Here is a 21,970-nt window from a genome sequence, read left to right as displayed (position 1 = left end):
GGGTTTTCTCCCTCAGAAAATTAGCCCCCACGGTACCGTCCTTGGCCCGTGGGGACAGGGCGATGGTAGCCACTCCCCAGCGGGGGAAAGGACTAGCGGGCTAAAATCAGGAGAAAGTGTGAGGTGTAATCGTTAGATACGGCCCTGTGTCTGTGGAGCAGCACAGAGTGGAGGGGAGGAAGGCGTGCGCCTGGCCACTGCTCAGGCAGAGGACGAACAAAACCGACGGGGGCGGGGGGGTGGGAAAACAGAAGAAAAAAAAGAAAATTTCAGGTTCCACCGAGATTTGAACTCGGATCGCTGGATTCAGAGTCCAGAGTGCTAACCATTACACCATGGAACCGCTGTGGTCATCACCCGCCCCGCCCGCCTCTAATGCTTCCTCCGCCCGCTCCGCGGCGGGGCGGGGCCTGCGGGGCCGGTAGGCGGGGAGGGGCTCTGAGGGGCGGCGCCGGGCGGCACCGCACTTCCCGCCCCGCCTTGGCGACGGCGCCGCACCTTTAAGGGGGGGGGGGGGCACTGTCGCCTGTCTCCGGAAGTGACGTGTACCGCCGCGGCGCTGCCCCGGAAGCATCTCTCTGTGGGCGGGCGAGCGGAGCGCGGAGGGCGGAAGCGCTGCGGCGGCTGCAGGGAGGGGTCCGGCTCCGGCTCCCGCTCCCGTTGCCCGTCCCGGTCCTCGGCCTCCCGCCGCGCCTCGGTGCACCGCACCATGGGCACCCGCGACGACGAGTACGACTATCTCTTCAAAGGTAACGGCCTGCGGCGGCCGGTCGCCATGGCAACCGGAGGGGTCACCTTCCCCGAGGAGGGGGAGGTCTGGGCCTGGCGGGGGGCAGCGGCCTCCTCACGGGACCGGCCCTTTTCGGCGGGGGGGGGGAGCGGGTTTGGGGGGGCTCCATCGCCACTCCTTCGGCGGCCCCCGCCCCCTCGGGCCTTTTTCCCCGGAGCCCTTGGCGGAGGGGGGGGTCGTTGCCCGGCTGCCGCCTGGCGGGGCCGGTCCCGGGCGGTGTCGGCTGCGGGCTGGGGGTGGGGGTCGGGGCTGCCCCGGGGCCGGCCCTGGGGGGATCATGGGAAGGGGGCCGCCCTCCCCCGGGGCGCTGCCCGGCCGGGGGCGCTGCCCGCGGGGAGTCCCCGACCCTGGCTCGGAGGTTTCTGGAGCTTCATCGCTCGGGCGGCGTTGGGAGCCGCTGCCCGCTCCGGAGCGCTGCCTGCCGGCTTTGGTTGTTCTCCCCGCAAATAATGGTAAGTTTGGGCTGGTTTCCATTTCAGTGATCTGGCGTGCTGTCTGTGTCTTGTTTAAGGCTTCTGCTCTGTCAGTGGGCTGAGGTGGCAGCCAGCCTTTAGGAACAAAGATCCTAAGTGAGAATGCCCAAGATGGATAAGAATTACTTCCTTTTACAGCTTTTAAATGGAACTGTGAAGAAAATAAATTGTTCTTACGTTTAACGTTAGTAGAAAATGTAGCTAACTAATAAAATAGTATTATTTGTCTTCTGTGTTTTCAGTCCTTCCTTAGTTAACTCCTATTTCACAGCCAGTGGTCTTCCTTCTTGGCACCTCATATGGCACCCAGCAGAGTAGAGCAGGAACACCTTATTTTCCAGGACTGGTGCACCTTCAGTCTGCTGTACATCAGTGAGTTAGGTTAAAGATGTTTGATTGCCTTAAGTATTCCCTTTTCACTCCCTGCAGTCCAAAAAGCCAGTCTGCTGTGAAGGTTCGTAAAGCATGCAGTGAAACCCAAACTGAAATGCTGATGTTCTGAAGTTGCTTGCTTCTATGATAGCGTTTTAAAATTGGATATTTGGAATATTTTTAAAATAGCTGTTTACTGTGATACTGTACTGGACATCTGAGTTTAGGATTTATAATACTCCTTGGTACATTCTCATGGTGAGAGATGCGATTACTGGCATCGTGAAACTTGGTTGCCTAAATGAAAGAAGCAGTGTTACTTTCTGTGCTCTTAATTTCCTGTAACAACTTTGAGGAATTTAATTTTTTCTGTCTCTTTTGCCCAATTTCCATGTGGAAAATGACATTATTTCTGAGTATAAATCAGTCGTATGTACAGCAATTAAAATCAGGTCAGTTCCAAAAAGTGCCCCTCATATTCGCTTGCAGCATATGCAAAGGCCTCTCTGGCCACTAATTTAATCACAGTGAACAGTCTTATTTTAGGTACTTATATCTACAAGTTATCCAAACCATCACTTTACTTATTTATAAGTTCTGTCAGTGATATGCTTGTGATTAATGTTGAAGCTATGAAGGTGTGAGAATATAAGTGAAGTGGGGTTTGTAGGGAGACTTGCCATCTTTTAATGAAACTTCTTGTATAATGGGGAAATATTTCATGAAGCTGGGATCCAGTTGTATAGAAATGTTCAAAGCTAGTTTAGTTAACTGTCCCATCCCAAAGCTTTTTGTGTTAAGGTTATTTTATAGATGGGATTGAGAGTATAGGTGATGCTATGAAAATAGTGCTGTGAAGTGCTGATTCAGGTTTGTCAAAGCCAAAGGCGACTGCAGGAGGTTCATGCAACATCACATGAACTGAGATAAATATTTAGCTGTCGGTAGCTGAAATAACATGACAACAAATGCAGAGTGATACAAACTGGGGGAACAGTTGTAAATACGTAAATGTGTTGGTGATAGCAAACAAGCTATCACCTCTCTGGAAAGATCTTGGAATTGTTGTGAGTAGTTCTCTGAACCTAATGGCTCGTTACTAGGCACTGGTCAAAAATGCAAGTAGTAGGTAAAAAAAAAAAAAAAAATTACTGAAGATGACCTGAGAACTTAATGGGAGAATTATGCCAGTATTTGAATCTGAGACATGAACTTCTTGGATTGAAAGGAAATGCAGGAAGGACTGTCATACCCCTTTCAAAGGGGTTGTTACAGAATTAAAAAGATGGAGAAGAGCATCAAAATAATCAGGAGAGAGACCTAAAAGATTCATATTCCTCATCTTGAAGTGAAGTGCAACTTTATTAGAATTAAACTGAGTGATACAGACAAATAGGGAATAATCTCCCTGAAGACATATGCAAATTTTGGAGCAGTTTATTGTCATAAACGAAAGGTATAAATGGGTTTGAAAGGTTTTACAGATCCATAGGGGAAGAAAAATCTGGGGCACTCTTATTGTGATGATTAGAACAGAAAGCCTGAAGGTACTGCTTGTTTGAAGATGTGAGGGCCTGCTAGGACAAAGATTAGTTTGTTTGTTCTCTTATTCATAGTGTTTCTCAGGCATCCACTCTGGGCTGCTATCAGACTGGGTGTTGGTCTATAAGGACGCTTAATCCAGGAGGACTGTTCTTTTGGGCTTACCAACTTTAAGGCTTGTGGTAGTTGGGGGTTGAGTTCATAGTTTGGCTTGCTTTAAAATAATAGGGTAATATTCTGTAATCTGGCTGTCTCTCACTGCTCTTGAATTAAACTGCCACTAGTCTGTTTATATGATACCTCTGGTTTTGCTTTATCAGCCGCTGACAGCAGCTGTATGGTAAGATCTGTCTGACTGTGCTGGTGGGTGTAATCTGAGCCCACCTATGCTGTCCTACAATTAAATCAGAACACCTGTTGCAAAATGCTCTCCTGCTTCTGTTGCAACATTTCAAGCTAGGCTGAAGTTTTAGCATATGTTAAAGGCATTTTTTTCTTGTAAGTTCTTGTCCTTCTACGTACCTCTTTGTATTTTTCCATACTTGTTGGCTTTAGTAAAGAGAATAGTGCCCACTGTTGTCAGCATGGTGCCTCTGGAAACGCAAGATCTGCGATGTCCAGTTCGTAGAATTCTTGCTCTAATTTTAATGGGAGGAAAAAATAATGCAGACATAAGGATATTACTTTATTACATAATGAATAAATTAAACCTGGCTTAAATATTTGTACTCTTTTTGATTTAAAAAGACCACACACACGCAAACCATGTTGTAGATTGGTGTTTAACCATATAATCCTCACTGTAGAAGGATTTTTCTGTGTTCTTCATGAGCAAAGCTTGAGGGAGTTAGGTCTGCACCCTGACCATCTGGAACTTTGGATTTGGGGCCAAGCTTGTTTCTGAATGTGGACCTCACTTGCTGTGCCGTTCAGCTGATTGTTAGAAAAAACCCTCTGGTTTCATATACTTGTCTCCTACTTTACATCTTGCACGTTTCTCCAACTTTTTTGGTATTGAAGAAATGCTGTGAAACTGAGCAGACCTGTTGGTTTAGGTTTTAAAGATGCATTTTTGTCCTGTGTGTTTTGTTTACAGGAATTTGCACAGAAAAGTGGTTGCATGAGAGCCAGCGCTTTTTAAAATGGTAGCGGGCCCTACGCCGTTCACTTTGTTAGATGTGAAGACACCTTTGTGCTACAACCAACTCTACTTGCTTATCTGTTTTACAACAGTAGCACCTGGAGGCCCAGCTCTGTTATATACAGATAATGAATGACCCCTATGCTAAAGTGCCTTTGAGACCCCAGTTCTCTTTGAGATAGGTAATAAGTGAATAAAACAGAAGGTGCAGGTGAAGAGGGAGATTGGTACAAGACATGATCATGTTAGGTTTATCAACTGCCTAGAAACTGTAGAATCAGCTATTCACCTTTCCTTTAAACTCAAGTTGCAGTAGGCAGAAAGGAGCGTTTAACAGGCTCTTGTGAGGGTTGTGAATATGTTTACAGGCTTGTTTTTTATGTGCCTCTTCGTAGCACAGTTCAATGTGGAAACAAATGTTTCCAGACCTTGTAGTCCCCTGATGCTGCTGTATTTGATTTGAATTGTGTAATGTGTCACTTGTATAATAGCTGTTACCATAGATGATAGAAGTTGGTAGTGTCAGACTTTATATTTTCAGTCTAGTTAGGCTGTGAATAACATTTTATGAGCAAGTTGAAATTTTCAGAAAATAATTTTAATAAAGTTAAAGGTTTAACAGAAATAAAAATTGAGTAAGGGAGCTGGAATGTTGGTGACAAAATTAATAGCTCTCTCGTGGCATAGTTCTCTAAATTGCTTTTCATGTAACCTTAGGAAATTGAGTTCTTATTTTGATCTCTTCTAGAAATAAAACTGGAATGAGAGTGAAATTCCTGCAGTAGCATGAACTTCATATTCCTTTTGCCCACCACATCCTTGTCTTGAACTAATCTTTGCAGTGGTAAAGGCTACCTATATTGATTTAAAGGAGATTGTGACAAATGTTGAACTGGCACATCACTAAACCAGTAAGGATGACCTACTTAAAAGTCAACTGGGGCAGGAGGGAGGGAAAAATCTCTTTGACGACTTTGGATATTCTCAATTTGCAGGATGTCCTGATATAAAGCTCACCTGATTACAAAGCTTTAAAAAGTACTGCTGGGGAAGGGAAGTGCTGGTGTGAAGACTGCTATTGATGGAGTTTTTAAGGGATTGGTCTCGAGTCTAAACCTGTTTAAAGTTTCCTCCAAACTTTAATTCTTCTAGTGCTGATATGGTAATGAAAGTTGCTGATGGCACAAAGCTGGGTGGTATGGTCAGTATAGAAGAAGATCAGAGCACAGTACTAGGATGACTGCAGTCCTGCGCGTGGAGTGAGATTTGGAGTGTGAGGTCTTATGCTCAGGGACTCGTGGGAATTTGGTAAGCTTAAAAACTTGCTCACTGAGAGCTAGTACGTTTTGGTCTGATCACAGGCTGACTAAGCCACCAAGGTGATATGATCGGGAAAGAAATAACTGCAGTTCAAGGCATTCCTAGCAGAGATGAAAATATTAACATCCCTGTATACATCACCAGTGAGATCTCACCTGGAATACTGGATGCAGTTCTTGCTGTGTGGAAGAGAACTATATTGAAATACTTGTAAGGAGGATGGTGGGGCAACTGGAAAATCTGTTTATAGTGAAACAGTTGAGAGATTGGCTCATTTAGCTAGTAGAAAAAGACTGAGAGAAGACGTGGTTGCTTTCTGTAAATACCCCCAGTGTGAACTCTACTGGGAGAAGAAACTAATAAGCTAATGGGCAGTGCTGGCACATGAGCGCCACTATCGGCTGACCATTCATTTATCCTGAAAATTGGAAGGCAGTATTAAGAGTGAATTTATGGAAGAGGACCCCAATAAGACTGTGTGTGCAGGACAATTAGCCTTAACATGGAACTAGATAGCATCATTTCCCTCCCAGAAACTGTTTGCCTGCAATGGTCAGAATGGGACTCAGCAACCCACGGTCATTCCTAGTGTTTCTAGGCTGAGAATAGAATATATGGGAATACTGCTTAGTACAAAATATCAAACGGAGGTAGTTTGAGAAGGAAAGCAAAATTAAAATTGATAATATAATCTATGAATGACTGTTAAAGCTGTTTCAGTTCCTAATTATTTTCAAAGAGTGGTGTTTGCTCAGACTGGCAAAAGTGCAGAGGATGTGAGGAGTCTTAGGCTCCTGCTGACATTTGCAAGCCATTCTTGTGCCCGTGCTCAAGAGGAGCTGCAGCGGCCCAATTAAGTGGAGGAAATAGCAGGCTTCAAGGAGGAAAGTGTAATGTTTCTCCCTCTTAATTGGGACATACTAATCTGGTGCTGGAAACTGTTCAGACCGCAAGCAACATGGGATTCGGACAAGGTAAGAAAAATCTGGCAAAGGAATTGCAATAACCAGTCTACTACTGAGTGACTGAAAACTGCTTTTAAACGTGCATTGAACAACAGAAATATTTGTGATGGGACACTGCTAAACTAGTTGATGTTGCTACTTAGTAGACACATGATGCAACGTGCTGGGTAAAGGAAATGATTTGTGTGAATTGCTTTCCTTGTTTATAGAAGTTTTCAGTCTCTGGCATAGCTAGTGCTTGGTGATTGTGTGGGAGTGTGAAGTAACTTGGTGCTGAGGGACTTTACAGGTTTTCTGTACCAGGAACTTCCTAGTCATATGCAGTCTGAGTGAATAAAAACATGATGTCATCTAAAGCTGTGGCCAAAACCTGCCAAAATCGTACTCCTTCGCCAATGAAAGAGGAAACTTATGGCGTTTTGCCAGCGATGATGATGCAATTAGGTGTCCTGTCCCCAGCACTGAGTTTATTAGTTTGGCATCTTCTGTGCCAGCAAAGCTATGTCGGGGCAGCTGACGCTAAACGGTGCTGACCTGTCGCGTAGGAAAGCAGAATGCTATTTGCGTTCAGGATAGCTGCGTGCCACCTACCTGTACTTGTCATCTTCATAAAGAGAAGTGGTTAGCAGAGCCACTCTGCTTGATGCAACTTCTGCAGCTTGGCTGGTTGCTTGTTGAGTCAGCTGGCAGCGGAAGCTGGAAAGATGTTTGTTTGAAGTATAAGATCATTTTTGAAGCTAGCAGTTGCTTCAATTTTCATATTATGCATGGAGCTTAAAAGGTGCTTCTCTGGTGTTGCAGTCAAGGAAAATCCCATTTGCTGAAATTGGTTTGTGTTATTTAAATAGAAGATGGTGTCCAGAAGACTGCTGTATGGCGCTGCAGCAAGACAGAAGTTTTTGCTCTGCTAGTTTTGGACTTGGTGAGGGGTTCTCCTGTGACTGAAGTTTGTTCATTACGCTCATTCATCTGTTGTACCAGACAGCTTTCTTAACGTTGTGCTACAGTGTTTGGAACTTGAAATGATGTCTGTGACTGACGTTTTTTTTCAAAACAAGCACTCCAGCCACAACATTTTTCTAACCCAAGTATAGACTCTTTTCCTTGGAATGGCCTTAATTTGCTGCTGACTTAATGAAGGTTATCACCTTTCTTCTCTGTGATCTTACTCATCTTCTTTCTCCTCTATTTCCTTCTCCTGTTATCAGTTCAGGCCCTTATCTTGGATACAGCATAAGATCATTCTGAGAGGCTGCTGTTGGTGTGACTCAGGAGACTGATATGGCTTGGGCCTGAATGTGTCTCACCTACTGGTCTAACTTCTGGTGTCTTGGGAGGAAATGTTTACCTTTCCACTCAGCATCACAGCATGCTGCAATGAATCATGCCTTATTTCCCCCCCCACCCCCCCCCCCTTAGAAATTGGATTTTAAACGTTCTGCCAATCTCTTGTCAAGCATAGCTGAATCCTTCCAGTTAGGTCACTTGACACTGGTCTTGTGATGAGTCAAGCTCAGGCAGAGTGAATGGAGGTTCAGCTGGAGTGAATGGTGGCTCTCATTCTGAGCTATAATGATAGCCCCAGCCTCATTTTAGAGTAGTTCCGGGCTCTGGCCAAAAGTAGCTGGGAGTCAGCACCGCTAGGGGACTGCTGAAATGCAGTGTGCTGTGGCTCAGTTACCTGCCAAACTGTATCTGTCAGAGTGACAGTAGTCTTGTGGGGTTTTTTTTCCCTCCAGTCATGAATTTTCCTGTGCCAGTGGGGAGCCTCTCTTCTGCACAGGCATGAGGAGCCTAAAATGAGGGAAGAGTCTGCTATCTTGCCCTGTGTTTTAGACTTCTGCTCCAGCAAAATAGATAACTGCTATAAGCTTTTAGTTCTAGCATTATTTCAAGGATGTGAAATCCAAACTGTCTCTCGTGAAGTGCTGGCTTTTGCAGTGAGCTGTGTACGTTCTTCCTGGAGGAAGCATGTCCTTCAGGGTTGGGCAAAGGAGACTGAAATATAATGACCAAGAGTCAAGTCTAGAGTCTGTTCAAAATGCTGGTGAACTTGGCAGCTCTGGTTCTCTAGTAATCTCCAATCTTAGACAATAGACCCGTGACAGGTTTTGCTATATTTTTCTTCATGCTTCATTCTGGAAGACGAATGCTTACTACTGATGATTCTCAATATACGACCTGTATCTGATTCTGATGTCATTTTTTGTCTTGTAGTTGTACTTATTGGAGACTCTGGAGTAGGCAAGAGTAACCTTCTATCTCGATTCACTCGCAATGAGTTTAACTTGGAAAGCAAAAGCACTATTGGAGTAGAGTTTGCAACAAGAAGCATTCAAGTGGATGGGAAGACAATAAAGGCTCAGATATGGGACACAGCAGGGCAGGAACGATATCGAGCTATAACATCAGCGTAAGTGATAGCTTGTCTTGCCAAAGAGAAGCTTTTGTGGAGGAGGGTAACTTATGGGCCTTTCTGCTTCCTCAGAATATTTGAGATGTTTGTATTTTATCATATGATATCTACAACCTCTGGGGGAAGGAAGCCTGAATCTTGGTCTTCTGTCCAGAAGACTGACATAATGTAGACCTGCACAAACTGCTGTACTTTTCAGTGCTCTCACAATATGTAAATAGAGATACTTCTGGCCCAGGGTGCAAGAAGACCTTTGATTTAAACACAAGTAATTGATAAAGTAATACTTGTGCTCACTGAGGTTTTGTCAGTGGTAACTGAAAACCAGGAACGGCAATGTAGCGGTAAGGAAAAACTGCTCACTTGCATGCTTATTTAATTGAAAAAGTAGCATAGCAAAAGCTAGATTTAAGTAAAAGCTGAAGATATGTGGGACTGGGAAAATGCAACCTGTTTCTTCTTGAATACATAACAGTGCCCCTCTCTGTTTCTGAAAGGAGACTAGCTGTGGCCTTGCATAAAGGGAACAGATCAGGCTGATGTTTTTCTGATCCTGTGAGTCATTTTAAAGTCTCTGTATCACTGTGGGCTGTGCCCGTACTGGCACCCACGGTGGTGGGAGGGAAAATTTTCAGGAGTGGATCAGAGGCTGAAGGTGACAGTAGCTCCCCACAGATCCCGCTGCTTCATTGGTGGGGCCCAGGGTGACCCAGCAGTGTTGCCCTCCGGCATGAGGTTTGGGTTACGCACCAGACCCTGAACTGTCCCAGCTGTTCTGGTGGTCCTGTGACATAACCTAGTCTCGACACTGTACTTCAACTGCTTCTGTCCCACGTAGCATGCTTTTGGATGCTTTTAATGTAGCTGTCTTAGTAATAGCTATTTCCCACTGTTGCACAGTAAGTAGTTTTGATCATGATGCTTCTTGCTGGTTCTCTAACAATCTTTTTACCCACAGGTATTATCGTGGTGCTGTAGGGGCCTTGTTGGTTTATGACATTGCTAAGCACCTTACTTATGAGAATGTAGAGCGATGGTTGAAAGAGCTGAGAGACCATGCTGACAGCAATATTGTAATCATGCTAGTGGGAAACAAGAGTGACTTGCGCCACCTGAGAGCAGTCCCCACAGATGAGGCCAGAGCTTTTGCAGGTTGGTGAACTCGAAGTAATTTCTTAATGCTAACTGTCTGGGGATCTCCCTACCTGGGATAGTGTCTGTCTGAGGTACACGTGTGTCCTGTTGGAAGGAGGGAAAGAGGGCTGCTGGTAATGTTCTTCAGTGATACGTACTGATGCTTGTGTTGTTTTTATTCAGTGAAAAAGGAAGCCTTGTAGAACAAAAATGCTGATGCAATTTCAATAATCAGCCAGAAGCATTTGAAGCTGATTTTAAACCAGATGTAGTCTTGTGCCCGTGGACCGCTTTTCTCGCAGAAGCGGTAGCTATGGCTTTAGGTTTGAGTCTCCTGCATTGTGATAGCATTGCCATCTGTATGTGGCTTGCTTTATATCAGCTAACCTCAACCTCTGAGCATATGCTGTTAGGTGAACAGACTTTTTAATTAGACTAGCATTCTGTCTCTACCCTTCAAAAATAAGGGCTAACCCTGTAAAAACAATTTGGGAAGTTGTTGTAGATTCTGTAAATCCTAGCTTGTTTCAGGGCAAATTTATTTCACCCTGAAGTATAGGCAGGGTTTCCTGCATTAAAGATTGTTGTAGCTGCTTGTACAGAGTTTATGGCCAGTGAGGTAATCTCAGATGTAGGACTATCATTCCCCTTGATATGGCTAGTTCTGTTAAACAAGCTATCATGATACACTGGCGAAAGTACTCTTTCACATAGTGAGATTATCTACTGGTGAAGCCAAAAGGCTGAGTACCACACCTCTTCAGAGCTTTTATAAGCAAAATCCAAATCTTCTTGCCCTTCTGTTTCTTAGCCCTCTATGGGACTGAGATGGATATTTCTTCACTGAAACATTTACCCTTATGTCACCTAAGCTCAAGGATCCCAAGCATCTTGCCACATGGGGTTAAAGGCCAAGGACAGCCAGTCTGGGCAGAAGCCTGAAGCTTTCATGCAACTCAAACACCACAATTGTCTGCTTGCTGAGCCTTTCTGCGCTGCAGCTGTTCAAAACAGAGTAGTTCAAGACATTGCTGTGACACTGGACTTTATTGAAGTATGTGGGAGGTGGTGAAACTTGATGAGGTTAAAGATAATCTGGGAAGCTTTCTCACGCGTTTCCTGCAAGCGCTACAAATTCTCCCCTTCAGTGATGCATGAAGATACGCCTCAAAGTAACACAGCACTGGACTGATCCCTGTGCCTTGGATGAGCGTAAATTCTACTGGTGGCATTGCTTTCAGATAACGCAAGGGGAAACCCCACAACTTCTAATGCTTTTCCTTGGTACTTGTGCTTCTTACCAGGAGCAACGCATACACAATCTAATACAGAAGTTCTTCCAGATGGGGAATAGGTACATGATGCTCCCCTCTAATTATAGTATTTCTGTCCACACAGAGAAGAATGGTTTGTCATTTATTGAGACATCTGCTTTAGACTCTACAAATGTGGAAGCCGCATTCCAGACTATTCTGACAGGTGAGTCATCTAGTGCTTTGTGTTTAGAGGGGGAAGGGTAGAATGCTGCTCAGAGATAAGATGCAAGCAGGCATTTCTTTGCCTGTTAAGTGTTTAAAGTTTGCCATTTAACCATTCTTCACAGACAAAAGATTTAGATCCTGGTTTTGAAGTGTTCTAGTTGATAGGTCAGCCTCGGAGTCAGGAGTCCTTGTTCACTTTGCTCTGCCCCAGGTTTCCAGTCAGCCTCCTTTATATGCTGCAGTTTTCCATCTGTTTATGGGATAGGGAGTGCATGTGCGACAGAGCTGCTTCATGCAAGCAGCAAGTTAAAATAGCCATGTTTTATCAGACGGGAAGTTGGTCTAGCTTATTTGTCTCTTACCAGTGACCGTAGCATTTGCTAATGAAAAGAGGATAAAAGGACAAAGATCCTTCAGCTGAGCACTGCTTGGCAGTCTGAGAGTTAGGAACTCCTGAGCTGCAGGGTAGTTGCTGTCATTGCTTTTTAATAGTCCTGTCTGGACTTTGGCCTTCGTAGCGTGTGATGGCAGCGAGTTCTGCAGTTCTTGTGCTCTGTGGATAAAATATTCTTTGTTTAAATCCTCTTTGAGCAGAAGTCTGAGACATTCAACTACAACTATGTAGGGGGCCTTACCTAGTTAACTGTGGCCTGCCTGAGCAGCTGTGGCCTGGGCGTAGTAGGACAAGAGCGGCATATGCAGTGTTTGGGGTTTAGTGATTCCCAGCCTTGACAAATGCCTCTCAAAAGCTCTCAGCTGGCTCTTGAAAACATCTGGACGTTCCTTTTCTTTTTTTGTTGCTGTAGTATGCCTCTGTTTTAGGTGCATCAGGGAGTCTCAACTGTTTTCTCTGAGTGCTTCCAACATGTTTCCCAACTGCAAATTTAGGCTCCCTCCTTCTCGGCATAGCGTGTGCCAGCCTACATGATTCTCTTGGTATGAGCAGCAGCCCCACTTCTAAACTACATGCCTCTATTAATCAGATCTCACTTTTGTAACAAAGGCATGTAGTTGAATCTTAATTTTCTTCTCTTTGCCAGCTCATTTAGACATTCTTTTAAAAAGCACAGCATAAAGAACATCCCGATGTCTTGTACTGCAACATGCAGGTGAGGTGGCAGCTAGGAAGTTATTTAATATAATAACATTACTATAAATTCCATGGCATTTTTCATGAGTTCTTTGAAATGCCTTTATGAATACCCTAGTTGTGGAGAGCGCGCGAAAGACAGTTCATTGGCTGCTAGAACCTTCATAGCATAATCAGATCGGTAACGTCACTGCTATGTGCCTTTTGCCTATATCCAACTAATTCTCCTCTTAGCTCTAATTGTAAGAGGTAGATTCTGGTTCTGTCCTGTTCTGTCTTAAGCAGTGGTACTCCTGGTGGTTCAGTAGCAAAAAGGTTAGAGGAGTAAGCAGTGGCATGGAGTTGTTGGTCATCTCGCTGCTTTCACACAATGCTGGGACTAGAACTTGAGTTCATTTCCTCTTTAACCAACCAATGTGGCTCCCTTTTAACTTCAGTCCACTGTAAGTATTCAGTCAGTTGTAAGTTCAGCATTGCTCAGGTTCCAAAAAAGGAGAAAAGTTATGTAAGCTGATACATTACTCCCTCCTAAGTAACTTCTGATGCCATCAGAGGGTGGATGGCTAAGGAGCAGCTGAATGTGATGGTATCTGTCTGAGATGCCTGCTGGACTTCCTGTTTTCCTCGCCAACCTAAAGGCGGTCTTGTCAAACACGCTTGTGAATTCAGGCTTGGAGGTTTCAGGAGAAGCATCTTTTTTTTATTGCTTGGTCATACCTGCTGAAACCTAAGACTTCTGCCTTTATACAAGTGTCCTTTGGTAGCTCCTTTCCTCTCAGGAGGAGTCACTGAAGTTTGAGGTCAGATTTTGGCCAAATGTATTGTGTGTAATAGAGAACTTGTCTTCAGCCTTGCTATCTGCTCTTTCAGTTTTCAGAGGGGTCAGGATTCTTGGAAAAAGGACAGTATTTAATTTTCATGCTTGTTTAGCACTAGCACAAGTAAAACCAGTTGGACCTATATCAGAAATTGTTTTTCCCCTTCCAAGCTCACTGTATCAGGCTGTGTCATATCTAGTATGAAACGATTGCCTAATTGCCTGCAATCTTCTGTTGTAGCATCCTGTCCTGTAGTAGTGATGGCTAAAGAGGTGGAAAGTTTGCTGCGTGCCCTAGGCTGCTGCCTTGTTTCCACAGAGCTGTGCCACGCTCGGACCCAGTATACTGCTCTTGCCACGGGGAAGCAGTTTACCTCTTGGGCACAGGCTGGGCTGTTTCTTTTTCTCTCCACGCGTGCTTCAAACAGCCCCTTTTATTCCAGAGGATATTTTGGATTCTAATTAGTGGAAGTTTGATTTCCTCATTTAATTTTCCTGTAAGGGAGTGCAGTCTATAGTGGGAGAGCAAGTGACTAGAACTTGCCCTCGGATGCTGACAGATTGACATTTGCGGAAAAGCAACAACCCCAACAATGTTCCCTGCGTGTTGTTGTGACAGCGTTTTGGGTAAAGAGCTCTCGGGCATGCAGACAGAATCCTTGTTCAGGAGGGGCTCAACTGTGTTGGAAGAAACACTTCTGCTGATTAGTGAGCATGTGGCTTGCTCCAGACATAAGCTCCTGTTTCAGGGAGATAAAGATGAAGTGAATAATGCATTAGCAGCAGGTTGCCTCCATCTCTGACTGGCAGGCAAAGGACGATTGTTCTGCCAATAAACTTCTTGATAACACTTCAACTGGCTCTTTCTGTTAATGATTTACTTTGAAGGAGAGAGGCGAGCAGTCATCTTAGGAATGTGGTTTTCAGAGTGACTCTGCAGAATCATGGATAGTCTGTGTGTCTTTGGCAAGGTTGCCTCTCAGTGTAATGCCGGAGGGTGGAATACTTGCACACTGGTAAAGCTACGGGCTGCATGCGGAGGTGGTTGACAGAAGCAAGGGCAGGGCATGCTGCTGCACCAGCTCTGCTGGTATTTGCACCGCTGGGAACTGCGCTGTACAGAGGTCCCAGGCGGCTCTGCCTTTCACACGGTTGCTTAGATCTTCCCCAAACAGAGTGTCGTGACTACGTTCTGCAGCAAAACTTTCTCCAGCCCTATTGAAGCTGGTCTGGTTGTGACCATGATGGAAAAGCTTTACCTTGGCAGCATAGTGACGTCCAAGCCAAGCTAACTGAGACCTAATTAGATTCTCCATGTAAGTCATTTTGAATAGATGGCTTTCGGTATGGGAAGCATGAATACATTGCAGCTAGTGCAGCCTAGGTGAGGATGTGATCTGCTGTTGGTGCAGGTGGAGTTTGGGGGATGAAGCATTTCCTTTCTCTTGGTGTGTTTTAGCTGCTTCACAGTGGGAGAGATCTTAAACGTAGTGGGATTCCTGTTCCGCTGTGTGGGTAGTTGTTGAGGTTTTGGGCGTCTTTTCCTTATGTGGCTTAGAGTAATGGTCCCTATCCAAATTCCTCTGTTGCAAGACATCTAGGCTTCAAGGGCCAATTCATGTACACGTTCTTTCATGTGTACATCAAACTCCTTTGGCAGCTCCTGGCAAAATAGGAGGGGCTAGTATTATAACTGCATCCACTCTGAGTGTTCATAGCAGGATAAAGCATCCTTAAAGTAAGCTGGAGTCTGCACCCTGCTCCCCCCTTGCTCCGCGCTGTCTTTCCTTACTGCGTTCTGCTGTGGTTCCTTCTCTAAGGAACTCCATCTCCAAGGAAACAACATCACAGGGCATTAATGTCAAGAAATCTAGGGATTTCCTCTGTTGGTAGCTCTGTGCACCTGAAAATGCATTAAACAGTAGCACTGGCTGAGCAGACAAGGACTGGACAAGCCCCTCAGACAGCAGTGTCATTTTCCCAGCCCTCTTACGCTGCAGGGTCCGTCTCCGAGTTACCAATTATGCAGCGATGCATTCTGCTGAATGTGCTCTTCATAAGATCTTATTCAGATTCTGAGCAGAGAATGAAGTGCAGTGTCTTCATTAAAAAGTGCATGTCTTCATTAGCATGGCATTCCTGGGTGCTGACTGGTTTCTGTGTAAGCTTTGCCTCTGGGCATTTTGCCCCAGTGAGAGCAGGCTGAAGCTGTTCCCACCTGCTTTCTCACATACCAAAACTGTGTGTGGCTGTGCAGTGAATGTGCAATTGGTCCAGGTAAAGGCAGGTTTTGGCCGTGTAGGCTTTAAACCAGAGCAGTGCGCTGGCTGCACAAATGTTTGCACTGCTGCAGAGGAGAGAAGGGGCAATAAGCATCAAACGTGGGGTCCCTTCAAGTTGCTTGAGCATCTCTGCTGCTAAACGTTCTCACAGGACTGTTGAGAAGACCATGGAAGTGAGCATCTAGAGATTCAGAAGAGTATCGTCCCACAGTCAAAAGGGGAGGAACCCTTTGTCAACAGACAAATCGATCCAGTTAAGATTGTTAGAACTTCAGTATGCAGCTCTGGGGACTCTTGCTCTAAAATGACAATGTTACACAGAGGGTGCCCTGGTTGCAAGCCACTGCTTGCAGGGGTGGAGGAGATGCGTGACATCTCATGTTAGTGACTAGTATGAACTTGCTTAGGCAGTTCTTTGGATGACTGAAAATTGCTGCTAAACTGCCACTAGAGAGTTTCCAGTAACAAAGGCAGCACAAGCCTTTTCTCGTTAAGCAGGAAAGAGTCACGTTCTGCACTTGGACAAACAGGCACGCTGGGCTCAGAGCGCGGAAGTGCAGCAGTAAAACTTGTCCTGAAGAACGTAGAGCACATCTCTCCCACCGGTGCGCTGTTCTCCCACCTCCACACGTGCTGCTTCTAAACCTTGCTGAGTGGCCTGTGACAGGGCAAGGCTGATTTTTATCTTAAAACCCTCACATACTGCATAACAGGAGGATTGCAGATGGCTTTAATAATCTTATTTCATGTGATTCACTTAACTTGTGAAGCTGCTTATGTGCAAGACTGTTGGAAAGAACAATGAACCTTAGCAAAGGTGAATCAAAATTCTTTTGTGTGTGCAGCTATTGTTTGGTCGTATCAGCAACTTGCTCTGTAACTGCAAAATCTGGTTTTCTGAACAGTTTATTCCTGTTTGAGTCTGAGCTGTCAGTTGGGAGTCCCAACAAGCAGGTTCTTTCCAAGTGCCACTTGCAGAGCTGAATGTTTTTTGTGCATAAATACAGCACGCTGTGCATGGCAAGACTTGTATTTTGTCAGCAGTCCCATGGAAGCATGCAGCTCTATTCTTACTCTTCCCAGGGAACAGTCAGCCTGTCTTACCTGTGTTTGTGTTGGTGCCTTAACTTGGTACAGGCTTGTTTAAAAACCTTGCCCTTCCTGCCAGCCTTGTCTTCCTGGAACCCTTTTTAGCTCCTCAACGCCATCGCTTCCCGTCACTGCAAAGGCAGAGGCTTCGCTGTGTGACCAGCCCTTGGCAGCAAGCGTGACTTATCTGCACAAGGTTGCTTAATTTCCTAGTAGTACGATGATGTCAGGACACGCACTAAGCAGCACCTCATTAAAATTCTGAACAAAGGCTGCTCACTAGTGACAAATTTCTGCTGGAAAAGACTTATCTTGCTTTGGGGTCACATGAGGTTGTTTGCTGAACAGTCATTATCCAGCTGATAAGAGACTTTGGGCCTCCAGAAGAACTTAGACCTTTGCTTTGTTCTGCCAGAGTTACTTGCCGAGCTGTTTTCTTCCCCATTTCGTGCTACCCGAGGAGTGACGCGCAGACGGGCTGTTCTTGTGCAGCCTGAGCTTAGCTGAAATGTTACGGCAGTGCAGTGAGCTGGAGCATGCAAATTGCATGTGGGCATGAACTTAATTCTCTCTGGGCGCTCTGTTGTCTGGCAGTACCGGGGTGTGTGTTGCCGGCACGCTTTCCTGTTGGGTGAAGTGGAAGGTGTGGTGATGTCATTTCAGGATGGGCTTTTTACTGAATCTGAAACGCTTTCAAACTTTTTTTGTTAAATTCACACTTTAAGCCATTAAGTTCCCTGTGCTCTCTTCTAGCTTCGGTATCCTTTATTTCCTTTCTGGGGTGAAGTACTGCACGTGTTAGTACCTTTCTTTTATGCGGCTGAGATAAGCGTTTTGTAGATACACTGAGCAAAACTGTACAGAAGGGGAGGGAAGTGCAGGTGTACAGTATTCCCTCCGGGGCAGCGTGCTAGGAAAGGCACAGACTTTAACCTGTGCTCTCCAATTCATGCTGGAATTTCTTTGGAGTCCATATTTCTTCTCTGTAGTTTTGAAGTTAATCTGCACAATGACTTCTAAATGGCTCATGTTCTGCTTCTGGAGCCTGGTCTCCTCTTTTGGGCCCTAAAATTTAACCTTTTGTGATGATTTAAAACTGCCTGGACCATAGGCACGCTCTTGTACATGATAGGCATGTGGACAGAGGAGCAATTGCCCTTATGGTCAGTTAGAAAAGTTGAGTGGATCTTTTTAACCCTGCTGTTTGTCTGCAGATTCAGCAGCAAACACATGAGCAGTGCCCTCAAAGCCTTCAGAAAGATCTCAAGGAATTGATGGGGGCCCATAGTCTCTGATGCTTAGCAAAAAAATTTGGTTAGTTCTGTCCATTTACTAGTTTTTAAGGCAAGTAAAGTAGATGTTAGAGAATTAAATTATGGTTTGCAAAAAGACTTATGCTTTGCTTGCTTTCTGAATGCGGAAGGGGTCACAAGTGAACTTTTTTTTTGGAAAACTCCTGTGCATTACCTGTGTAGTTCTATGTATTTCATTAAAAATCATGGGAAATCTTTTTATATGCTTTATATGATGCTTGGTTTCCCCCAGATTTAACTTTCTGATGCTGTTCTGCTGGCATACAAATAATGACTAGCTCTTTCTCATCTTCCAGAGATCTATCGTATTGTTTCTCAGAAGCAAATGTCCGACAGACGTGAAAATGATATGTCTCCAAGCAACAACGTGGTTCCCATTCATGTCCCTCCAACCACTGAAAACAAACCAAAGATGCAGTGCTGTCAGAATATATAAGAATTGTTCATTCTTTCCTAAAAGGCTGTGTATATTCCCCAGGTCCAAAATTTAAATATATTTGTAATTTGTGTGATTACTTTCTTGTGTTCAGTTACTGCTTATTCCTTCTGAATTTCTCCATGTCTTAAACACTTTGATTTCAATGTTTATAAATCTATTGCTTCCATGTGGCTGCAGCATTTTTCCCACCACTGACTTGTTGGTTTTGGTTCAGTAAATTGTTTGGGACTGAACTGATCTCTTTCCAACGTGATGCCCGCTAGTCAGAGCAGACATCATTTAGTAAGCACTTGAAGATGCTATTCTGGTCCTCCCAAAACAATTATTGTCAGATTAACTAGGAAAATATCTCTGGGCAGGATAATGTTTCCTTGTCTCAAGGTGTTGTCTACTGCATCTAAAGCTTGATGAAATGCCTGTTGCTCTGAAGTGCAATTTTAATGTAAAGTTAAATGTTTTCGGCTACATCTTCAGAAGGTCAAGTTGAGGATGTTACAGAATGTTATAGAGGGGGGGGGGAAAAGCCCTCTTGCAAACAAGCAGCAGAGTTCTTGCTACCCACAAATGAGCTTTTGTGGTTTGGTAGCTGTTGCAAACGAGGTTGTCATGAGGCCGAGCTGCTGGGAGGCTGGCCTTGGGAGCCGGTGGTGGAACTCCATTTGAGGTGCCTCTTGTGAAATAAGGCAAAGCATGAGCTATTTAATTGATTAGAGGTCACTCTAACACTGGAACTTGCAGCATTTGTTTGTGTTGCCCAAGAACTGGTCTCCATAGTGCTGGTAATATCAGGATTTGAGGATAACTTTTTCTTTCATGGTACACAAACTTGAAGGCTGTTGTTGCATTCATTTTAATATTTCATATGCTTGAGTTGATGAGTCAGTAACTTCCACGACCCAATCTTAGTTTTCAGTTCCATTTCATCTAGCATTTCTTAAATGATTCCAGTGGTCTGTTCTTTAATAGAAACACCTGGAGTAGTTTCCATACTGGGGGCATTCATTCTGTAATCTGTATTTCAGTACAAAGCATTTATTTAATTAGCTTGTTCAGGGATACAGGAATTGTGCCTTCTGTCAGTACATTCTGAAACCCCTGCATATAGCACAGTATGCTCTATTCCAAAATGTGTCCCTGATGCTGAGATCTGGGGGCTCTAGGCGCTGAGTTCCTGCAGTTTTTTTAAAGAACTGTTTGTTGCATAAATGCTTGCAGTTGTTTATACAATTACAGGAAAGTGATTGTAGGAAGGCTTCTCAAACTCTGATATGACCCATTTGGATCTTCCACGTTTGGGTAGGCACAGTCAGCTGCATTTCTTACTCAACCTTTCTGTCTTGCGGTGCTCATGATGTGTAAGGCACACAGAAGGCATTGCTGTAGTCGGTCACTTGGTATTTTTTACTCCATTTCTCCTCCTAGTATTAGTTCTGAAGATGCTATTTTGATCTGTTTGTAAATTACTTTGTATTTTATGCATGTACTGTAACTTGATTTATTATTTTTTTAGATTGATTTAAATATATTCATCCATAATTCTAATAAAGAATTACAGGGGACGACTCAGTATGGTGTTGGCTGCACTTTTTGGGAGAAATGGGATATGACTTGAAGGTTTCTACTTACTGGGAGCTAGTAAATTTCTTGGGACAAGTTATGTGATGGCCTTGAAGAAGTACGCCCAGAAAAGGAACTGGAAGGGTCATGTAGCCCATTTGCATGTTTCACTTGAACTGGGCTTGCAGCTTTTTGGGGCTAACACAGTGCATAGTCATGGCAGTTCAGCAGCTTCCGGAAGCTCTTATGGCCTGAAAAGTATGGGGTATCTCTAGTAACCCCCTAAGTGGCATTTCCACACCTCCTGTTTTCTCTACTTTGCTGCCAATTCGAAGCTCTCATGGGAGAGCCAATTACCTGCTTTCTGCAGCAATTAAGCTTTTTGATTGCACCTTGCTGCTCTCTGAAGGCCTGGTATGTGGAAGCAGGATGGCCAGTGAGCGTTGCGAGCAGCATCCCAGGCAGTTTTGCAACTGCCTGCTGCAGACAGAGCTTGCCTAAAGCATGTTGTGTGCCGCTGGTGGCAGCGCTGGTGGTTCAGTAGGGGCCGACTCTGAGATGTGTTGTGCGTGTGTGAACCAGGAACTCAGAGCCTTTTTAGGGTTGCAGGATAAAGTATAAAATTGAGCCTTGCTCACTTTGGGAGCTGTTCTCATAGCACTTTCTTTTGTAAGACTCAAATGTATCTTGGAATTAACCAAGTTACAGGGGCAGCCACTTCCTAAAGGCGTCCTCTGGAAATGGAGGAACGAGTTCCACTTCCCCTTCTTGCGCTCGTTCACTTGCGTAGGCACCCTGGCTCAGATGTAATGTCAGTCTTGCATTTGGTTATGATTTTATGCGAGATGCTTCCTTCTGCAGTACATGCAGAAGCAGTGAAGCCTGTTGGAGCACAAATCTCTGTCGGCAGCCCAGGCCTCACCTCGGCGCGCGCACGCTTCTCGCTGCGCCTTGCGAGAACCCCGGTGCTGCGGGCGAGTACCAGGCAGCTGCAGGACGTCCGTGTGCACGCTCAGGCAAACTTAGAACTCGAATTATCCCACCAAAACGCTAGCGTTAGTAATCATACAAGCCTTAGACAGAAATACAAGCCTTAGACAGAAATGCCTTGCAAAAACTGATTTTGTACTTATGAACGGCTGCAGCATGGACTTACAATTGTTATGCAATAGTTTGTGAAGCCTTCATAACCTACGGACTTCTAAAGTAAAATCCAGTGGTGTATGTACAAAGCTGTAATTTCCTACCTATTAAAGCCTTTGCCTCGTGTTTTATGTTTCTGTAATGTTTTTTCCTGAATAAGCACTGCTGTGCTATGGCAGCGTGTCCTGGCTGGCCTGAGCTGGGTGACATTCCCAGGAATCAGAGGTACTTCACCAAGTGTTTTTGGAGGGACAATACATGACGTTGTTCCTTCTGAGGCTGAACAATGACCTCGGAGGACGTTGTTTCCATTCAGCTGCTGATTGATCGCTCTCTGCTGGTCCTGTCTGCATCACTTATGTACTGAAGTGTCTCTTCTCTGCTAATGGGAGACAACTGATTATAGCAGGTACTGCTTTTGAGCACTGAAATGAGCTTTCTGAATTTCTTGGAACTGTACATTACACTGCAGAACTGGCTTTACTTGCCAAAAGCTTTTTGCTATCATTTACATATTTGAAAGTCCAAACCTTAACAATTACTGAGCTGTTCAGCAGGCATCAGTAGTTTTTTGTTTTATGGGTGTCAAGGTTGTGACCCTTAAGC

At 44.7% G+C, this 21,970-nt stretch overlaps 1 protein-coding gene and 1 non-coding gene across 3 annotated transcripts; one reads left to right on the top strand and one right to left on the bottom strand.

The window, feature by feature from the left end:
* Positions 1-271: 271 nt before the first annotated feature.
* Positions 272-343, bottom strand: TRNAQ-CUG (transfer RNA glutamine (anticodon CUG)). Its single transcript has one exon. It is a non-coding gene; the product is annotated as a tRNA-Gln (tRNA).
* An 87-nt stretch (positions 344-430) lies between these two features.
* On the top strand, positions 431-20,230 carry RAB11A (RAB11A, member RAS oncogene family). 2 transcript variants are annotated; one of them, XM_009681167.2, is made up of 6 exons: positions 4,279-4,500; positions 5,067-6,612; positions 8,821-9,016; positions 9,978-10,171; positions 11,552-11,632; positions 18,522-20,230. In XM_009681167.2, the coding sequence occupies exons 2-6, from the start codon at positions 6,597-6,599 to the stop codon at positions 18,659-18,661; spliced, it is 627 nt and encodes a 208-aa protein (XP_009679462.1). In that variant the 5' UTR covers positions 4,279-4,500; positions 5,067-6,596; the 3' UTR covers positions 18,662-20,230. The 2 variants fall into 2 exon arrangements, with proteins under 2 accessions (XP_068814705.1, XP_009679462.1); XM_068958604.1 differs by lacking the exons at positions 4,279-4,500; positions 5,067-6,612 and adding an exon at positions 431-749.
* Positions 20,231-21,970: the final 1,740 nt, after the last annotated feature.

Source organism: Struthio camelus, chromosome 12, assembly GCF_040807025.1.
Source record: "Struthio camelus isolate bStrCam1 chromosome 12, bStrCam1.hap1, whole genome shotgun sequence".
Lineage (NCBI taxonomy): Eukaryota > Metazoa > Chordata > Aves > Struthioniformes > Struthionidae > Struthio > Struthio camelus.
This window is presented reverse-complemented; position numbering and strand designations above follow the sequence as displayed.